At 32.3% G+C, this 20238-nt stretch overlaps 1 protein-coding gene across 1 annotated transcript in view; it reads right to left on the bottom strand.

Annotated features, from left to right (window-relative positions):
- The window catches only part of LOC123715675 (GTP-binding protein REM 1), an 86894-nt gene extending 72235 nt beyond the window's left edge, over positions 1-14659 (bottom strand). Inside the window, exon 1 of the mRNA XM_045670898.1 lies at positions 14224-14659. Coding sequence (XP_045526854.1) covers positions 14224-14647 — 424 coding nt within the window. The 5' untranslated portion in view covers positions 14648-14659. The remainder of the gene's footprint in view (positions 1-14223) is intronic.
- Between the last annotated feature and the right edge of the window lie 5579 nt (positions 14660-20238).

Raw genomic sequence — 20238 nt, 5'->3', positions numbered from 1 at the left:
AATTGTGTATGTTGTTCTATTCACCTAAATCCAGTAGAAGTGTGTTTTTTATTTTAACGAAAACGAGCTTTGCGAATCGGTTCAATTATTATTGTAATCCACGTTTTGCGTGCTTTACAGGCTTTATTATAGCCATAAAAATATTAACATTAGAAATGTGTTTAGCTAAACAATATATTATTTATAAAAATGTTGTTACGAGTCACAATTTCACATAAAACGACAAATGAAGTATTCATTAGTTGTTATATGATATGTATTAGTTTTTTTTTATAAATTAAGCAAGGTTTTGCCAACCAATGTTAAATTGAACGATTTTTTGAAGTATTTAGTTTTTTTTTTTAAATTGGAATCCGGAATTGTACATTTTTCTACATAGCATAGGGCGGCAAATGGGGTTACGAGGTATGCTCTTTTTTTAAACTTTTCGAGGTTGTATCTTCCAGGGAAAACCTCCACCGGGAGTCAATTCCGCAGTTCGTTGGTTCGCAAAAAAATGTCTTGTGAAGCGGAGCGTGGAAGAATTCCAGCCATCAAGTTTGCCTGTTTGCTGTTTTGTATAAAAAATATTTCGATCATATCTCATATAATCCTTGTATATATAAACTAATTAGTTATTAGTATATGTAGTAGTCCTTAATATAAGAATATTAAGAAATTTATTACGTATAAAAAAACAGAAGACATTTTGGTTTCTTTTCGGTTTTTAATTACTTCAGTTCATTTTGAGATTGTTTATTCAATTATATAAAGAAAAGATAATTAAAGTTGGAGTGAGCAAAACAAAGAAAACCTTTTATTTTCGTTTAAGCACGGACTTGATGAAAATTTTACGCAAATACAATAGAACTGGAATTTCTTATATGCAAATAATTTTGTCGTAAATATTTTTATGTTAACGCTGTGTTATAGAATGTGTGTGTACAGTATGTTTATAAAACAGACATGTATGGGAGTAAATCAATGTTTCTTGATAAAAACACTTGTTCGTATAAATTACGTAATCAAAGACGCGTAAAGCAAAAGTCGATTGTCCAAAATCAAGTTTAAAAAAATTAATGATGAAAAAGGTGATACACGAAAAAAAGGTTGCGAATATCCCAACCTCTAGAAAAGAAAATTACATTTGTAAGTTTTTCCGTAACCTCTTACACACATTATTAAATGACATTACTTTAGGGTAATATCGGGGTTATCGAATAGCATAGGTTTGATTCTTAAATAAATTTTCTTGTAAAAATCATTTTATTTATTGCGTTATGTTACCTAACATTAGTTAAGTAACATATATATGTTTCAGTTAATATTTAGAAGCGTAAATATAATGTAAACAATCAACGCACACTTGAATCCAATATGAGCCTTTTAGTTTTTTCCACTCTCATAAATTGTAATTTAACATTCTCGTTTCCGATAATGTTCAAAAAGGTCGACTACATTTGTATCACTTAGATTTATAGACCCTTACGTTAGCCAAGTTAGTTTTAGTTATTGTCGCAACCCTAATAAGCTCATATTTTAAAAGATTAAAGTCAGAACAACCCAGCTTCAAACAAAGTGTTTTATTTATCATATGAACATATCCTTACAACAACCGCAACCGAACTCTTGTAAAAATAATTTATCATGAAATTACTAATATATTTTTATTACATTATTTTTAACAAACAACGCATTATATATCGTTCTTGACCTCAGATTTCTGTATATTTTAGATGATATTTAACCAAAATTCTTATTTCTTTTGTTTTCACAGGAAATGTACCCGTAATTTATATAAAGGGCAAAGACATTTCTGGTTTGATTTCTATATAATAAAAAATATTTTTTTTTTATGTTTCAACCATTTTTATATTTAAATATTTGAACCGAATTAGAATGCTCAATTTTACCATTATAACAGAGGTTATATTCATTTCCAAAATATTAAAAAAAACGTCTAGCCATGTGAAATCATCTCTTCACAGAGTAGTCATTGATATTTTTCTAAAACGTCAAAGATCTTTCTGTGTCATTGAGTGTTAGGCCAAACACGTAGCATATTTCAACGCATTTGCGAGCGTTCTGGATATGTATCGGTTAACATAAGGTAAGGCGTTTGTATGGCGTACATACGATTGTACATAAGTGATTATTAAGTAGCCAAGTGCGTATAAATACTTTTAACTCCATAATTATTGTTATAAATAAAATAAAAATAAATCAATGGCGCTTCGACCTTTTTTAGGCCTGGGGCCTCAGATTTCTGTAAATATTTCATGATCATTTGTTAATCTAATAGGCAAATAGGTGTTGCCTTCTGTGCCTGACGCAGGACTTCGACTTTTTGGGTCTAAGGCAAGCCGGTTTCCTCACGATATTTTTCTTCACCGTTTGAGTTCGAATGTTAAATGCGCACATAGAATGAAAGTCTATTGGTGAACTAGCCGGGGATCGAACCTACAACCCCAGGGATGAGAGTCGTAGGTTGGCTAGGCCAACACTGTTCAACTGATTATTTCAAAAAAATTATAATTATTACACACAAAATATGAGAACACAAGGTAAGACATACAAAAAGCAATAGCACTTTTCAATTCACTTTCTACCACACATCACCTCTTAGTGGAACCAGCTCCCAGTAGATCCTTCAAGAAAAGAGCGAACCATCACTCGAAAGGTTCGCAACACGCCGGTGTCCGGATGTGTGCAGGTGTCCATGGGCGGCGGTTAGTTACAGTTATCCCATAAGAAACAGTATTCAAACAACATATCACCATCACCATCAGAACAACATTTTATTGCTATAAGTATTACTCGAAAATTTTGTCCTTATTCTTCGTAGATGATTCTGAATTTCAGGTAGTGTTAATGAAAGATGCGTGGTAGAGTGCGAGAAAAATTCAAATGAAATGGAGTTTTTCCCATTTCCGTTTCCTTCCGTCAACAATGTTGATAAATTATTTGGCGTACACTTTGAAAAATACGAACTATTTTAATTCGTGACAACAAGTTCAAGATTTTTAAATATAGAACGTTTTGGTTATTTGAATTATTTATGGATGTTTTGGAATGATGCTTTGGAACATTTGTGTTATAAAGTTGTAGGTACGAGATTATATTGCACTAATCCATTAATTTGTTCAATAGCAGTGCTGTTGCAGCGCAATTTTTCTGCAAATCGACAGACCGAGCGCTTTGAAATCTTAAACATAAGAGATCATTTAATTAAGAGAATCGCCCTTAGTTGTCTCGTTTCACAGCGTAAACACAATTTGAGAGAAACGTTTGAGTATTATAGTACATTAAGACTGATTTATTCATTATGATATTTCAAGCTTGTTCAGTGAGTGATTTGCTCGTATGACGTCACATCCGAATTTGATCCTAATTACACAACGACCCATCGCAAAACGTGATGGAATTTATACAGTAAACTAATACTGTATATTCCGTGAACCGGTTTACATAATAATTCTTCACTTGTTTGGGCGGATCCAAAAAGGGGTGGAGTAATGAGTAGACAAACTTGTGTTTACGGTTGTATTTAAAAAAAAAATACTTTACGCGAACCCTCTTATGCACAATTATAGATCGGCATATCCATATGAAGTATTTGTCTAATGTGTTATAAGAATTAATTATATTCGTTACATGTCACTGACTATCACTTGATGGAAGGTTTCAGTTTAAGTCATGCCTGGTTCATAAATATGGAAAATATAAGACCAGTTAGTAGTTTTGTGATCATTTGTTTTAATAGCATGCAAGTGATCAACCTTCTGTGCACACACGGCGTCGACTTTTTATGAATGCTTTTTACTTCTTCACAGTAATAACATTGATTTTAGGCGTTTCAATTGATACCTTCACTGGGAAACTGAAAAACCTTGTGATAAACGAATTCATGTTAGAAAGGTTGAACGAATTCGTGACACGTAGACAACGATAGTTGTGCATGCCAATGTATAATCGATAATACCTGATTTTGACGCAGTGAAGATACTTATAGAGTTTTATTCAAGCAAATACTGAGATATGTTATTAGATACGAGGTCTACACCTGCGTCTTGCATTGCGAATGCATTGATATTCAGGCTACAAAGCGGTAACATGGTTATATTTTTATTAGAAAATATGTTTTTTTATACTTTTGTTCTAGCTAATGCCCCGACTATGCTGTCATCTTATTAAATAACTTACGTATATGTACAACTTAAGTTAATGGTAGTGGTAACCCGGATGATTAAGCTACCTATTTCTCTTAACAACTTTTTATATAACAGACAGAAAATTCCAGAAAGATGCCTCAACCTATTGTTGAACATTATTTCTTTAAAGCTCGTATCTGTTATTTTTCTTCCCATAGCTTGTTCAGTGAACCTGTCATATCCAGACATTGGACAGTCAGCGTCTCGACATTGCGATGATTGTACCATACAACTTTAAAAATATAACGGATATAGGTTTCTAAAAAACTATATTAGTTAAAACTTTTTGATTAATTTTCGCCAGCCAATTGGAAAGTATCTTACACCTAACCTTCAGGAGACCAAAAAACAATTGAACATATGTGATTGAGGTTAACTTATTCGTATAAATAGGGATTCTTAGAAGGGATCGCTTATTGATAAGCACGCCCCGTTACACTGAGTAATGTTTTTTTACAAAGTTACAATCATTTCTGAATAAATAATTAAATTTTTTTGTGCAATGACTACCTCCATCGGGACCTGCATGTATAGGACATAGCCAAAATAAAAAATAAAAAATTGCTGGAGCCCACGAACAAAGGCTCCACCAACACGTGAATGTCGCGGCTACTCAACTTCCTGACCCAACAGGCCTAGTCAGAAAATTTAGAAGGACAAAACCATTCCAATTAGTGAATTAGTCTTAAGTGCTTCACAACGGTATGTCGATAAAAAAGTGCACAAAAATAAGATGACTTTTCCCTAATAGAGACTGTAAGAAGTGTTTTGGACACTTTCTTGATATATATCCTTTTTAATATGTTAGATTATATGTTAAATGTTTTTGTACAGAGACAATTTATAAAACAAAATGTATTTTCTAATAAAGTTTATTTATGGATTAAATAATGTTTTATTTTGTAATTTAGTTGTGATAAAAATTAGTATTGTTTCTCTTGATATTGTGGCATCTGTAATACGTGATTTGTAGATGCTGCTTCCCCGGTAAAGTACTAAACATTTTTCATCCTTTACTGTTAATAAGCATGTTCAATGATCTGAGAAAATTACTCCCATCTCATCATTTCAGGGAATCAGGTAATAAAATATAATCCGATGTATACGGTCGCTATTATCGCCGAGTCCGGATTTTGGCAAATAGTTTGCCGAACGTGACGAAGTGACGAATCTTCCGTCATCATCATCTTACCGAAAAGATTGAAAAGTTCATTTATACGTTGCGCTGAAAGAAATACGTACTTATATGAACAACATAAAGTCAGCTTGAATTGAACTACTTTTATTTTTATACAGTCTTTTTAATAACTTTTAAAATATTATTATATAGAATTATCAAGTACCATTGACAAGAAAATACAAAATATTTTTAATAGAAACCAGTGTCGTAGTAAAACGTAAGTTGCTTTGAATTAACAATATTTTATTTATTGCTTTATTAGATGTGAAAAGCCATTTGATAATCAGAATCAAATACTCCGTTTGACGTTTACTCCTACGGCTCAAAATACTGTATAAATAGAAGACGCCTGCCCAATTCGAGTATTTTTTTTTAATGTATTCTTTAGATTCTGAGGAAAATTTATTTTATGTAACTTAGATTTTCACTCTGGAAATAGCGAACATGTCTATGGAGTAGCATAGCAAAAGGTTCTTAAAAGGTAGGCTAACTAAAAAAACATTTTTGGCGAAACGTAGTTCCCGGGGGCTACCGACGTGTCTGTCATTTAACAAACTTGTAACGTTTAATAGAATACAAAAAAAAAATATACAAACAAAGGCAATGTTATTATCATAGCTACAGTACATTGTTTGTCTAAATCGGATATCTTATCAATATTATCTATTGGGATTATGAAATGGGGAAAACAAATTAAGTATTGACAATAAAAAGAAACACAAAAAAAGGAAATTTTTTATCGATAGGACCGTAGCTATTAGGTTTAATATTATCTCGGCATCGCTAAAGGATTTTAGCTTAACTTAATAAAGTATATAATGAGATTGAATAATCATGAGAATGAATAATAAATAAATAATATAACAGTCTGGCAAATATTATTATTACAAATGAAATAATTCGATTTGAATTAAGATTCTGTAATTCTTTAAAGAATTGAGTTTTTCTATTAAGAATGTAATGCACATGTACCCAAAATGTAATTTTAAAACTATCCGTACGTTTGGAACCGTATGCTATAGAATACAATAAAGCAAAGGAGTTAGTAATATTACTACACGCACTGGTGAACTTAAAGATCTAGAAATATTAGGCGAGTTTATTTACCTCGGTTCCCTGAAATCCGAAAAAGAATCCAGGTGACCTAAAGACACAATGACAAAAATTTTGTGTTTATGGAACGACCTTACAGGACATTTCCTTAAAAACAAAGAAGAAATTGGTTGATACTCTGGTATTTCCGGTTTTCCTTAGCGCTTAATCCTGGTAATTTTTGGATATGAAACACGCAAAGCTCCGGAAAGCATACAAAAACCCGTGACTGGCAGAGTGGAGGGAACCAGACCTCGACGCCAATCTAATCGCTGGACCGATCAAATAAAGGCCCATATAGGTCTAACCATAACCCAGGCGCAGAGGCTTGCCGAGCACAGAGGAGAATGGAGAAAGATGTGTGGCGCCACTAACACGACCTACAGAAAGAAGAGTACGACTGAAAGAAGAAGTACTGGGATATTTGACACCTGCTTTCCCCGGCTACTACAGTCATACAAAGTTATTTCCAACGTTAACGATATATACCATTCAGGTTTCAGGAAGCATACAACACGCTTCCTCCACATATGAATAGGTAAAATGAATCTTTCTGTTTGTAAAAAAATGGTTTATCAAGAATTTGGTGATGAATTTTTCCAGGTCAGATTTAGAAGACCTATGGAGATATTTTGATAAGTTTATTAATGTCACATTACATTCATGTTTTAATCTCCAATTAATTTATAATAATGGATAAAACTATTACTTTGATAGAACTAATGTGGTAGTAACTATTCGATGATAACAAGTGGGAGTTTCAAAGCACCTATTAATAAGTAACGAGAGAAAGTTTATCTTCGGTAATAATTACGAGAACGAATGGCAAAGTCACTTGGTTTGCCGGAAAGCGGGAAAACGCAAATATTCATCATAGAGATGTCACAATTATCAATGCTAAGAATTTGTAATTACAGTTATTTATGAAATAGGTGAATTTCTACCAGATATTTGATTTAAACCAATTCACAATATAATGTTTAAAGATCTTTTTTATCATTACAAAAAATGTTTTTGAAGTGAAACTCTTTTATCGGCGGTGGAAAAAAAAATACCGTCACATTTTTCTGTTACGATCTATCTTTTATTTGTCCCTACCACGGTTGATTCAAAGAGATTCGAAGCCATTAATAACAAAAATATATAATCACGATAACAATGATAGTAATATTTATATTACAATTAATGAAATTCTGTAATAATCTTAGTAGTATTAAGGTAAAATGAAATAATTGTATTTTTGTATTAATATCTATGATAATAAAAGCATTTTGTTAAACTTTATCTAATTTAACTTTATTTGACCAATTTCTGCTTTTCAAAAAATAAGGTCATAAAGAAGTTTCACTTCTTACGTGTGTACACGCACACATTTTTTATATTTATTTACATGAGAAACTTAATATGTATATACGATCGAGATACACGTCGTCATCAGCCGTCCCAATTTTAGTCTACTTGGCTCATTCTGAAAGGTTTCTTTAATGCCCTTCTGAATTGGTTAAACGCGCTAATACTACGAATGTTAGACGGTAATTGATTAAATAATTGCACACCCTCATACTTAATAGACTTCTTCAAATAATTTGTACGCGGCTTTGGCAAGATTCGCTCGACGAGTATTGTGTGTAGTGGTGTGTTTGATTTTTTTAAATGATAAGCTACTATAAAGAGAGTTATGTATTTAACATATTATAATATACTAGATAATACAACATATCTTTTATTTAAATGACACTTGTTAACGGATACAACTGTGATTTTAAAATATTTTTGACTTTAAATAATAGGAGAATGTATATCCTTTGATTTGGTTTGAGATTTCTTCCTTTAAGGTGTAGAACACGTCTGTCACGTCACATTTAACACTTAAAATGTACCATATGTATTTTTTTCTTTCTAGAATTTTTGTTATTTTTTTTTTGATTATTATTTTGTGAGTGCGTTTCGTTAGTAATAAATGATGTTACACAACAAATTTAAAATAATATATTGTGAAATACTGTTAAGTAAGTTAAGTAATTCACAATAATATATTGTGAATTACTAATTAATTTTAAAATAACATTTCTTAATAGAACCAAACGTTTTTATTACATTTTTGTCTTCAAATAACAGGAGAATTAATACAATTCGTTTTATGGAGTACATTTCTCTCGATTTTTCTTAAAAGTTACGTCCGACATGTTATTAATTATGGCTCTATAATATATCCGTAGTTCCAGACGCTTGATCGTACGAGCAAGCGTTATAGGTACGTACAACCACAGTGATGAATCGCCCCTAAGTATTCTTAAGTATTTAAAAAGTTCGAAATGTTCTATTGTGTAAAGGAAAATGTATAAACCAAAATTGACCTAATCTTAATTGACCAGTAACAGACCCAGTTTTTACTATCTAGTGTCGTAAAATTTATCTTTCGTGTGAATTCTGGTTATAAAACTAGCCTTTTGATGGTTTTTGTTCGTGTTTAACCTGACCTAGAAATTTACGGAATTTTCTTATAAATTAAGTATTCAATTGGATACATACGATATAAAATTGTATTATTCAGTTAGTACAATTCAAAGAAGAACGAAGAAGAAGGGAATAGAGCAGATGAGTTTTGAGCCTGCTAACTCACTCGTACTATGTTATGTCATGCATACACTTGTTCGATTCTATTAAAGAATATTTTCGCTCTAGTGAAAAATTTGGTAAAATTTAGTAAAATTGTGTTGAAAAGAATGCGTTTTAATCTTTGTTCTTGAGTGAAGTTAAAACAAATCAATGGCACTACAACCCATTTAGATCTGGGCCTCAGATTTCTATATCCGTTTCATAATTATTGGTTAATGTACTACGCAAGTATATGTGATAAGCCTTCTGTGACGCACGCCTTCGACTTTTTGAGTCTAAGGCAAGTCACGATATTTTCCTTCACCGTTCGAGGGATTGTTTATTGCGCACATAGAAAGAAAGTCCATTGGTGAACAGCTGGGGATCAAACCTACGACCTCAGGGATGAAAGTCGCACGCTGAAGCCAGTAGGCCAACACTGCTTAAGTGAAGTTAGTGTAAATAATATTACGTGTAATAAATTGTGTCGTATAAGAACTAGGGATTCAGAATATAAAACTAACACTTACTATCACTAACACACTCCACGGCGTAAATTGGCAAATTGTTTTCTTTATAACATTATTAATTCTCATATGTACATACAATATACAATTCATTACGATTAACAGTGATGTAAGTTATTTCCTTGAGAACCTTTATTTCTATTACAAAGATCTGAAGGTTGGGAAACGTTAAACGGCCCTCGTAAATTTTTGTGCCCGCGGTATTACGTGAGAAATTACCTCTGAGTGCGAATGCGACTAGTTGGTGTCCAGGACTTTGTTGTTTATTATACTATTTAATGGAAAATTTTATGAAGGGGATGCCTTTCCCATAAGACCGATCAGTATTATTTTTCGATATTAAGATAGATTACGAATAGTATAACAACTTAAGGCCACAACTATAAGATTGCTTTATTTCTTCAAAGTCTTCTAAATAGTTATAGTCATAATCGCTTTACAATACATCTTGTGAACTACAATAGAATGATAGGAAGTAATAGTAGTTAATTATGATTGGACAAATTGTTGTAATATCATGTTTGATATCGCGTTGACAGGTGTGAGTCTGTAGATGCGATTAACCAATCAAAATCAAACGAAAGACGTTAGCGTTTTATCATTTATTTAGCTTTCTCATCCTTCTGGTTGCCAAAACGTGCCGTAGAAGCATTACATTTACTTTGAATTAGGTCAAAAATTGCGTGATATTTCCAAGGCCCTGTTCCTATTGTTAAATAACCTTAATTATATCTGGCAATCCTCACAAATGTTTCGATTTTTATTATGAAAGGAAACCTTACCTATGAGTAAGTATTCATTTTTATTGTAATGTATTAAGTGTCTCCACTTTGAGATAAATTTGTACACAACTATCGTTATAGTATATTTATGGAACGGTTTACTTAAGATTACATTCATTTAATTTATTTATTAATAATTGCCGTAAAATATACAGTACAATGAAAATAATAAATAAGAAGGAGAACAACTGGCAGCCTTATCGATTTCAAACGACCTATTCCAGGCTGAACTGACTAAGTAAATTAGTAATATAATACTCATCTTGAGCGCAAGAAGAGCAAAACTACATAAGACACAAAGTTACTTACGAATGAAACAAAACAAAGCAATTAAAATAGTGAATGGGATAGTAATAATAAAAGGACACATGAAAAAGAAAAGGGCTCATGAATGTGATTGCAGATCAGTAGTACGAAAGTTAGGGATACGATGTGGATAGGTAATGTGTGTACAGCATTCTGACTGTGTATTTCCTTTTAGGCACCCCGATAAGCCTGCTGTGTCGCCTAACAGTTTCCTTTAACACTTGAGCAAGTAAATAGGAAGCTAAACATTTTCTTTATATAATAATGAACTTCTCAGGCCATAGTCACAAATTTAGGTTACGAACAAGGGGTTTACTTTTTAAAAATAAATGAAAATTCAACAACTCATAAAACTATACAAATATAAAGGAATCGCAAGGTTTGTTGCTAACTGCAAAACTCGAAGACTGTGGACTAATTCGAGTATGTTTTTATTTTTTCATTTTGAACTCTGAGGTTTTTTTGGAGATAAATGTTTGGTTTTATTTAGTATTTAATTTTTATTCCGAAAAGGCGAACAGTCTCCATGGGAAAGCATAGGCTCATATTTTGGTATGTACCTAATAAATAGGTAGGCTAATTAAAAACATATTAAGGCGAAATAATGTTCGCGGGGATAGTTCAAAAAAAATCAAAATTTGCATAATTCAGCGTTTATTTGGTGTCATCAGTAACAATGAATCGGTTGTATAAGCGCCGATAAAATGTGACAAGACAGGTAAATAGAATATTTAATAAAACAGACGTATGAATATGTTTGCTTTATAATCAAATATTATAATAGAACCGCTTTAATTCTATACTATTAAAACATATCAAATGGGTGTTACTTTTGTTATTATACTCTTAGAGTACGTTAGTTATTGTTATTTCCGTTCCTGTGTGTTCTGTAGTATGGACCAGATGGACGAAGTAAAAGCCTCCTCTTCAACTTTCGAGATGATCTGTTGTTCCTCAATTCAATGTTTCTTGCTTTTTAGTTAAAAGTAATAATTCATACATGTCTTCTACTTATACGAGCCCCGATGTGCAAAGCGTAAAATATAGAAAGTAAATATTGGTAAAATAATTAAGAACGTTTAATAAAAAGTAAACCACAATTTGAGTAACATTTTAAAGTTTATTTTAACATAACAAAATTTTACATAACATAAACAATTTTAAAAAAATATTCTAAAAAACTTAACGCAAAAGTATTCCTCTACCCATGTCACTCACGCAAAATAGTTCGTCTACCACTTAGTTGTGTCGCCTTTGCTCTCAATGATAGCTTAACATATAGATATACAAAAATAATGAAGTAAGAAAAAATCTCACAGAGAAAATTACGAACTTTTTTACATCGGGGCTCGTAGTGCTATCTCTTTTCAAAGGTTGGCGATCATCTACCTTCATTTTGGATGCTGCGTATCTGAACAATGACTTAGTGCTTTGACCAAACTATAGTCTAAGGTCTCCATCTACCTGCCCCTGCTTATAATTAGTTGAAGTTGCTCGTATTTTTTTGTGTTACTTAAGTAACATTTCGGACCGATTTAATGGTCCAAAATGTTACTTTATTTTGTTAATGTTCAATTTATTTTTCTTAACCGTCATTCTCTTTATTTTTCTGTGTTCTGTCCAGCGCGGTTGTATTTCATATGCGGTCTGTCCAAGATATTTTAAGCATGAACCCAGATATCGAACGCTTCCAGTTTTTTGGACATAGTCTCTGTCAGCGTTTTTCTACATTACAAAGATTCTACACACAGTAGACAACATCGCGCAATGTGTACTCTAAGTTGTAAATTTTGGCGCTTGTCACAAAATACTTTTTTTTACTCTCGAAAAGTTGTTCATTTCTAAAACGGATTTCGATGCTAGTCACCCAGTATATAAACCACTTTGCCTAGATTTCGTATTTTTAAAAAGCGTTCAAAGGTCTGATTGTTGAGTATAAGATGCCTGGAAAGCTTCGGTATTCAGCTTATTATTTTGTATTTCGACTTTTCCACGTTGATAACAAATTAAAAACTTACGGTGGCTACTGAATTGACTAAAGTCTAGAACATCGAGACTCTCTGCGATTAAGATCGTGCGTGATACATAGTTTAATAACAATAACTTCCGGTAATCAAGAACTTTTAGACTTTTAAAATAAATAACACTTAAAGCCTATTCAATTCAATTCATAATCGTGCTTTGTTTAATGGTGGCTTTTTCCTGGAACTGAAAGTACAATACGGCCATTTTCAATAGAAAGTTCGCGTTGGTTGGCGTCTAGACATCATAAAAGAGATGCATTTAAGTCGTGAATCAAATGACATGTACTAACTCTTTAAGCTTGGTCATTTTTAAAGTAATAATGACAATTGCTCAACTCTTATAAGGAATAAACACATAACTTGAACAATATTTATTATTGTTTTGCTATAAGAATGTTAATTATATTTTCAAAAGGTTACAAAAATAATTTCCCCGACAGGTGGGCGCACGTAAGTCGGCGATCAGATTAGGTCCAAATACTGAACGCTATGTCCCTAACTTCGTTTTACTAAGAGAAACAGAACATTATTTACTGGTACATATAAAATTGAAAGTATTTTTAAGTCATAATGTATTGTATAGACTGAACCATTACTACGACGTAGTGCTTTGTGATCATGATAACAAATTTAGCTGTGAAAAATATAAAGCAAATATTTTCCAGATATAATGTAAAAGAGTGTGTGTGTGTTCAGAGTTTTAAAGTGTGAGTTCATGCCAACTAAAAGCAAGCAATTTTAGGAGTTCATTTATTGTTATTTGAGGTAATTGAATGCGTTTTACCCAGTTTTTATATACACAGGCACAGTTATGTAAATTTAAGATACTATGGCTTTGTATATTCATTTTACTGCTATTCACTGAAATACTTTATTGTATAGTAGGTAATTTTGTTGGCATATTGATGACATTTGCGAAACGCTTGGCCCTTAAGAATGCCATATCCCTATATTGTCTACTGTTATTTACCGACTTTTAATAAGAAATTTTATAGAACTTTCTTTGAGTAAAGAATTTGAGAGAAAGATTTTTCTTTTCGCGTGTTTTATATCATTTATTAAAATGACCAAATCATTATGACCTTGTTTGTTTTCTATGTTTATTTACAGACTATCGTCACGTAATCGTAAGAAAAAAGTTGTTACATACGCTTGTAAATCAGTTTTTTTAATACGAAATATTTCAGACAAGTGATAAAATTACGGATATTTCTGCGTATTTTACGATCAGCGAAGACGTGTGTTTGGATTTTGTGAATAATATTTGGGTTATCGCATATTTATACGCTATTGACCAAGTACGTCAGACGATTTTTTCTTCCACGTTTATTTTTACCTCAAAAGAGCTCGTGATTTATGACAAATGTAAACACAGCTCCGTCCGATAACTGATTCACTATAGTTTTAACCTTAAAGTATTTTTTTAGATTTAAATCGCAATTGTAAGGGTACGAAACACTTGCCAAGTCGTATTAAAAACTCCAAATTTAAATTTAGAACAGGGTGAATGAACGTAGCACTGACCTCCTTTTTGCGTGACGTTGAATGATCTTAGTCTGTACGAATCTTCGTCTGGTTCCTCCTCTGGCTGGTGTGGTTTGGGGACATCTAGGAACGCGTTGGACCGCCTTGGTTGGCTATGCTGACCAGCGGGCGGCCTGCGCCTTGCTGATGCCTGCCTGCGTACTTGTGGTGGAGTCTCTGCTTCGGCTAAACGCGGTTCGGAGCTATACCTTGCCTTGGTTTCTCTATCTAACTGTTGCTGCTGTTGCTGTTGCCGTCTTTGTCTTACAGAGCGTCCCCCAGTTATCCTGGCCGATTGTGATCGTGCGGCTGGTCGCCTACGAGGAGCTGGTGTGGTTTCTATAGGCGCAGCCAGAGCTTCCATACTCGCGGAAGCAGGCGCGCAGATGGATTGTGAGCGCTTCGTGCGTCCGTCCGTAGCCATGGTCGCGACGTTACTGAAGCTGAAAACTAACGCGGTGTGCCAACTCCAACGTTGGAAAGCGCTGCGAGACACGAGAAAAGCGGAAGCTGTGGCTGGATATACGCTATCACACGTATTTTCTTTAACATCTGATTTATTTTCACTGTAAAGAGGTTTAAAATAATATGAAGGGAATTATTTCATTGATACGATTTTTGAACAATAGATAACAGGTATTTTTGGAAAGTATATTAAAGTGTTTAAGACCAACACTATATATAAATTTGAAAAAGAGATTGGACCTCACATTTTTAAGCAACTTACCTATTCTCATTTATAACAGTTTCATTAAAAGATCACAGATTGTCTTTCATTCAGGCTCATACAAATTCAAAGTCAGTTAAAGTCAAAGCGCCTTGAACGCTGTCTTGGCAAAAGTGGCCTGAAACTGCTCCCCTCGGCCCGCGCACTTGTTGCATTTGAAAGCCCACTCTAAATTCCCACTAATTCGTGTCAACATTTCCCAATGAACCATTGTTTAAGTTCTATACTATATAAGTCAAAAATTTTAAAGGACTTATGATACGGCACTCTCAATAAAATTCTCAAAGCAAGCTGCACTTACCCCATTTATACTATGATAGAGATTGTGTGCTTACCACTTACTCAGTAATTGGTTGTTTTTTAAAGGCCGGCAACGCACTCGCGAGCCCTGGCCTTGAGAGGGTCCATGGGCAGTTAAAATCAGATGAGTCTCCTGCTCGTTAGCCCCCTGTTCTATGAAAAAAAATACTTATGTTATGTTTGATAGTATATTTATCGATGGATCGCGGATCGGCTTTCAAAACAATTATGGCCCTCATATTCCTGTATCTGTTTGTAATCATAGTTTTTGTTCTCGGTAAGAACGTGATCAGCCTCCTGTGCCTGACACACGGAGGTGATATTTTATTTTATCTGATTTATAATATTTTTTATAGATTAGGTTACAAATATTGTAACTATTAAAAAATAATTTGTGAATATCATTCATTCATTCAAGTTAAAGTCAATTCCTAATACAAAGCCGTTAATTGCTATACTAGTTAAATTATATACTGGCCCTGTGTCACAATGTGAAGTGTTATATTGATAATCTTTACCTATAAAAAATATATATTTTCTTTATATAAAAATTCTACTGTACATTTGTATGTCACTAAAGTCTTCTTAAATGGCTGGACCAAATTGAATGAAGTTTTTTGTATGCGTTTGGGTGGGTGTATTGTTTAGATTCACAAATCAGTTTTAATTTAACTCCTGAGTGGCCGGACAGATTTTGATTAATTTTGTGTGTTCTAGTGGAGTCGATAATGATTTATATTCTTAGTTTTTTTGTATGTAAGACGTGTGTACACGACTACATCTATCGGATCGTATTGTTAATATATATATACTTTACCTTAGAATAGAAACACAAATCGACCACACCACGGTGTATCAACGACCGTGATATGGACGTTTTGCGTTTCTATTACTAAATCACTTTAGAAATATTAGTAGTAGCCAAAATATTATGGTGATTAAAATTGAAAAAATATCTTCTATTAACAAATACTCTACAATGCACATAAACTGACTGATACAATTTTTCCTTGGCAAACACCAAAGTGTGTCTGTATTTTTTTCCCGAAATGAAACTTTGATTAATAAATCCGTAATAAATTGTTAGAAAACTAAAATTTCTGTTTCGCAACGATATGAGAAATCGTTCACTAAATCATTTTTACAATTCATAATGATATATTTTTTTTAAATTGTATGGTATGTATATTGGGCGGATATTATAAATTAGACTTTTGAACGACAATTTAGGTCAAGATAATTTGTGTAGTATTTATAGAAGTTTCCTTTTAAATATACCATTAATTAAACAAAAAAATATTCTTTACAAAATATTGTATGACTACTCTGAAAAACAATCTATACATATTCTTTAAAGATTTGTTTTTGTATGTTTGTAATGTAACTCAAAAAAATCTGAACCGATTATTTTATGACCTCTCACTAAATAGTTTATTAATGGAGTGTTACAATATTCATATTTTTTATTTACATATTAATGTTTTTGCATCCAACTATCCATCCAAAACAAAGCGCCGATGGGAATAGTCAATGATCCCTGGTCGCAATAACGACCTTCCATCGGGACCTTAATGTAGAGGACGTCGCCACAATCAAAAACATTGCTGGAGCCCACGAACAAAAGCTCCACCATAACGGGAATGTCGAGGCTGTTTCACTTCTTGACACCACGGGCCTAGCGATAACATTGAAAAGGACCTTTTGAATTAGTAATTGTACACGTGAGTTTTAACCGTAAGTCAGACGCATTCTTATATTAAATATCCTTATTAGTAAATTAGGTTAGACTTAATTACTAAGCTTTAGGATTGGATTGGATTTTTCAGTGAAGAGACGATGTTTTTAAAAGAAATACTTATGTTTAATTAAGTCTCATGACAAAGATTTCTAAGTGGTTAAACATGAAAGAAAAACAATGTTTTTAACGTAAATATACATCTAAAATATAAATCTAGACTAGATCGTGGCTTGAGTGAAAGTAGCGAATAAATAAATACAATTTAAAAAAAATATTTCGACTATCTCTTACTTATTAAACAGTAGAACTAAAAAGACAAGACGTTCTCGTAAGCAAAGTCTTGGTACATTAAAAATAGTTTTTAGAAATGACGATTCCACATTACTTCACGGGTAATAATGCCTTAACTAGAATGTTTGATTAGCTGCCAAATAATCTATGGGTCATTGCCAACTGATTCTTAGTACTTCACGTATACAAAGAGATTTTATTAACATGACAGATTTTTTTCAAATTATGCAGTTCGTTTTCTCAATCAGCTATGTACTGCTTGCTTACACGTTGTATTTTGCTTCTACATGTAAAACATGCATTCTTCTTCTAATAGTGTCATGTCTTTTCAAGGGTTGGCCATCATCATAGCTATTTTATTTTTATTGCCACACTTCTGAACAAGGATTTGGTGTCTTGAAGAATTTTTCGTCTGTTATTTCTTTCCATTGTTCAACCAGAACGAGCTTCCTGATCTTCTTCTACCACTTTGGCTTTTATGATAAGTGGAAGGATTTGGAATGGGTATTAACACAATTCATACGTGAAACAAATACAAAATATTAATTAATAAAACAAAAGGTAAAAGGATGGAATATACTTGTAATAGAATAGAACAGTATCACCTGGACGTCCTCAACTGAGCGTTTTTAAAGCAGTTTTGCCGAGCACCACCCCTATCTGGAACCAGCTGTCCACTGAAGTATATTCTTAAAAAGCCGACAAGCTACCTGGCATTGAAGTGTCCATGGGCGGCGGTTTCACTTAACAACAGCCGCCAGCCCGTGATCGTCCAACTGTTTCAGCCTGGGTGATCAAAAGGTAAACGTTTGCCTATAACTCATCATCTAATTTGAGTCATTTGGTCATTTGTTTTATATTCCGAAAAATCGTAGAATAATTAATATAATTGTTATTTGCTTACCCTAGAGGTGAAGATTGACGTTCGAAGAAAAACAAGAACAAGCGAGATAATATATTAATAGCTGTTTTATTAATCTTAATATGATTAGCGTTAACATTTGAAATGAATAAGTACGATGTAATATTGTTAGGGTTTTCCCAAAAAGTGCCTCCAAACATGCAGTGGACGCGTGTTTAAGCTTCTTTGAAATTTTTGAAAATTTAAGTTACGTTAATAAAATCGTTGTTAACAGAAATATGAAGTACTTAATCATATTAATTACAAATGCTATTTTGCTAATGATAATATATATACGCACATGATGCCAATAATATTTCGTTGTAAAAAAAAAGGATTTTAATATTGTTGTCATAAAGAAGATGCTAGTAATTGATATCAAAATAAGTCGTTCGTTACGCTACTTGTTATTAACATAACACCCATTCTTGTACAAATAAACGTGATTTAAAATATTCTATATTTTCATTTATATAATATTTTTTATTTTATCTAGTAATAGAATAGCACTATAAAAATGTTGTCAAAAATGTTGTGTTGTGGTTTTTAAGTCAAAATATATCCGGTTATAAAGGTTTATTCATCGTACTATATTATATCTGAAACATATTATAATATATAGTCTAAAAAATTTTATATTTTTTCAATAATAGAAATATAACTTTTTCTATCTAGAAATTCTCTATAATATAATTTATATTATGAACTTAGAATGGTTTCCACAACGGATTCAACTAACAATATATTATATTTAACACTTTTAAAGTGCATAGAATATATATGTTGACAAAACAAATATTAAGATGATACAAACCAGAAAAACCTGAGGTCATTACCGCGAAACGTGGAACAAAAAATACAAAGAAACGACATTATAACTATATTTTTTTTAAATACAAGTAAAAATTAAAATATATTACAAATTATTGTAGGGGAACAAAACTCTATGTTATAGTAATCATAATTGTATATTATCAAATATTTATTTATAAAAAAATCCTTAAAATAGTAATAAAAACGTCAACAGACTTTATACAGAGATAATGCATGTAGGGTGTACACACATTTATGTGTGTATCTAAGACTTTGAGTTAAAATCGGGTTGATTTAGTACTTACTCCGCTGCGGGCATACTCAAAGTGAGTCTTGGACTCGGACTCTAGGGAACGCCTTCGGCTATGGCGTTCTTACGTTTGCCGACCGTTCAGATATAAGTCTGAACTAAATATAATCTATAGTAATATATCATAATATAGTAAAGGAATTTATAGCGTAGTGAAGACCATCGACCTTAAATGTATGATAAAATAATGTTTATACAATAATTTATTAAAACCATTATTCACACAATAATCCAGATATTTAAACCCACAGAGTGTGAATTTTTTTGTCTTATTAATTATCTAATTATATGTAGATGTGATTATATATTATGGTGATATAACGTTATAACAAAAATATCATAAATTAAGGACAATCAAACTTAATTCTTTCAGGATCGGACTAAAGTAGATTGTAACTTGAGATACCAATAACAATATAGATTTAGTTGTTTTGTTTAAATCATTATATATCAAGTCGTTTGTATATCATCATATGTCATCAAAAAAAAATAAGTTTTTTTATACAACAGGGGCAAACGCACAGAAGGCTCACCTGATGTTAAGTTATGCGCCGCCCATGGACATTCTCATTGACAGAGGGCTCGCAAGTGTTCCGGTCTTTAAAGAATTCTCTTGAAGAACACTAAGTCGAATTGGTTCGGAAATACTTCGTGCGTGGCAAAAACTGCCAAAAAAACGCTCAATTGTGAAACGACAAACTTGGTTTACAAGTAAGAATATTGTGGTTTTATTAAATAAATATACTATACATTCAAATCTAAGACGTCCCTATTTATTGAATTTGGTTACCGATATTAAAGATTAATTTTTAAAAATCCTGCTGTTAGATCAAACTTGTATGTTACACACGCTGGAACAAAAAAATAACACACTGCTATAATAATAGAAAAACAACTCCATTCGTTTTTTTTAGATAATCAAGCGCAGATTGAAA

The sequence above is a fragment of the Pieris brassicae genome, chromosome 10 (genome assembly GCF_905147105.1).
Source record: "Pieris brassicae chromosome 10, ilPieBrab1.1, whole genome shotgun sequence".
NCBI lineage: Eukaryota > Metazoa > Arthropoda > Insecta > Lepidoptera > Pieridae > Pieris > Pieris brassicae.
Note: the sequence above shows the minus strand (reverse complement) of the source record. Positions and strands in the feature narration are given on the sequence as shown.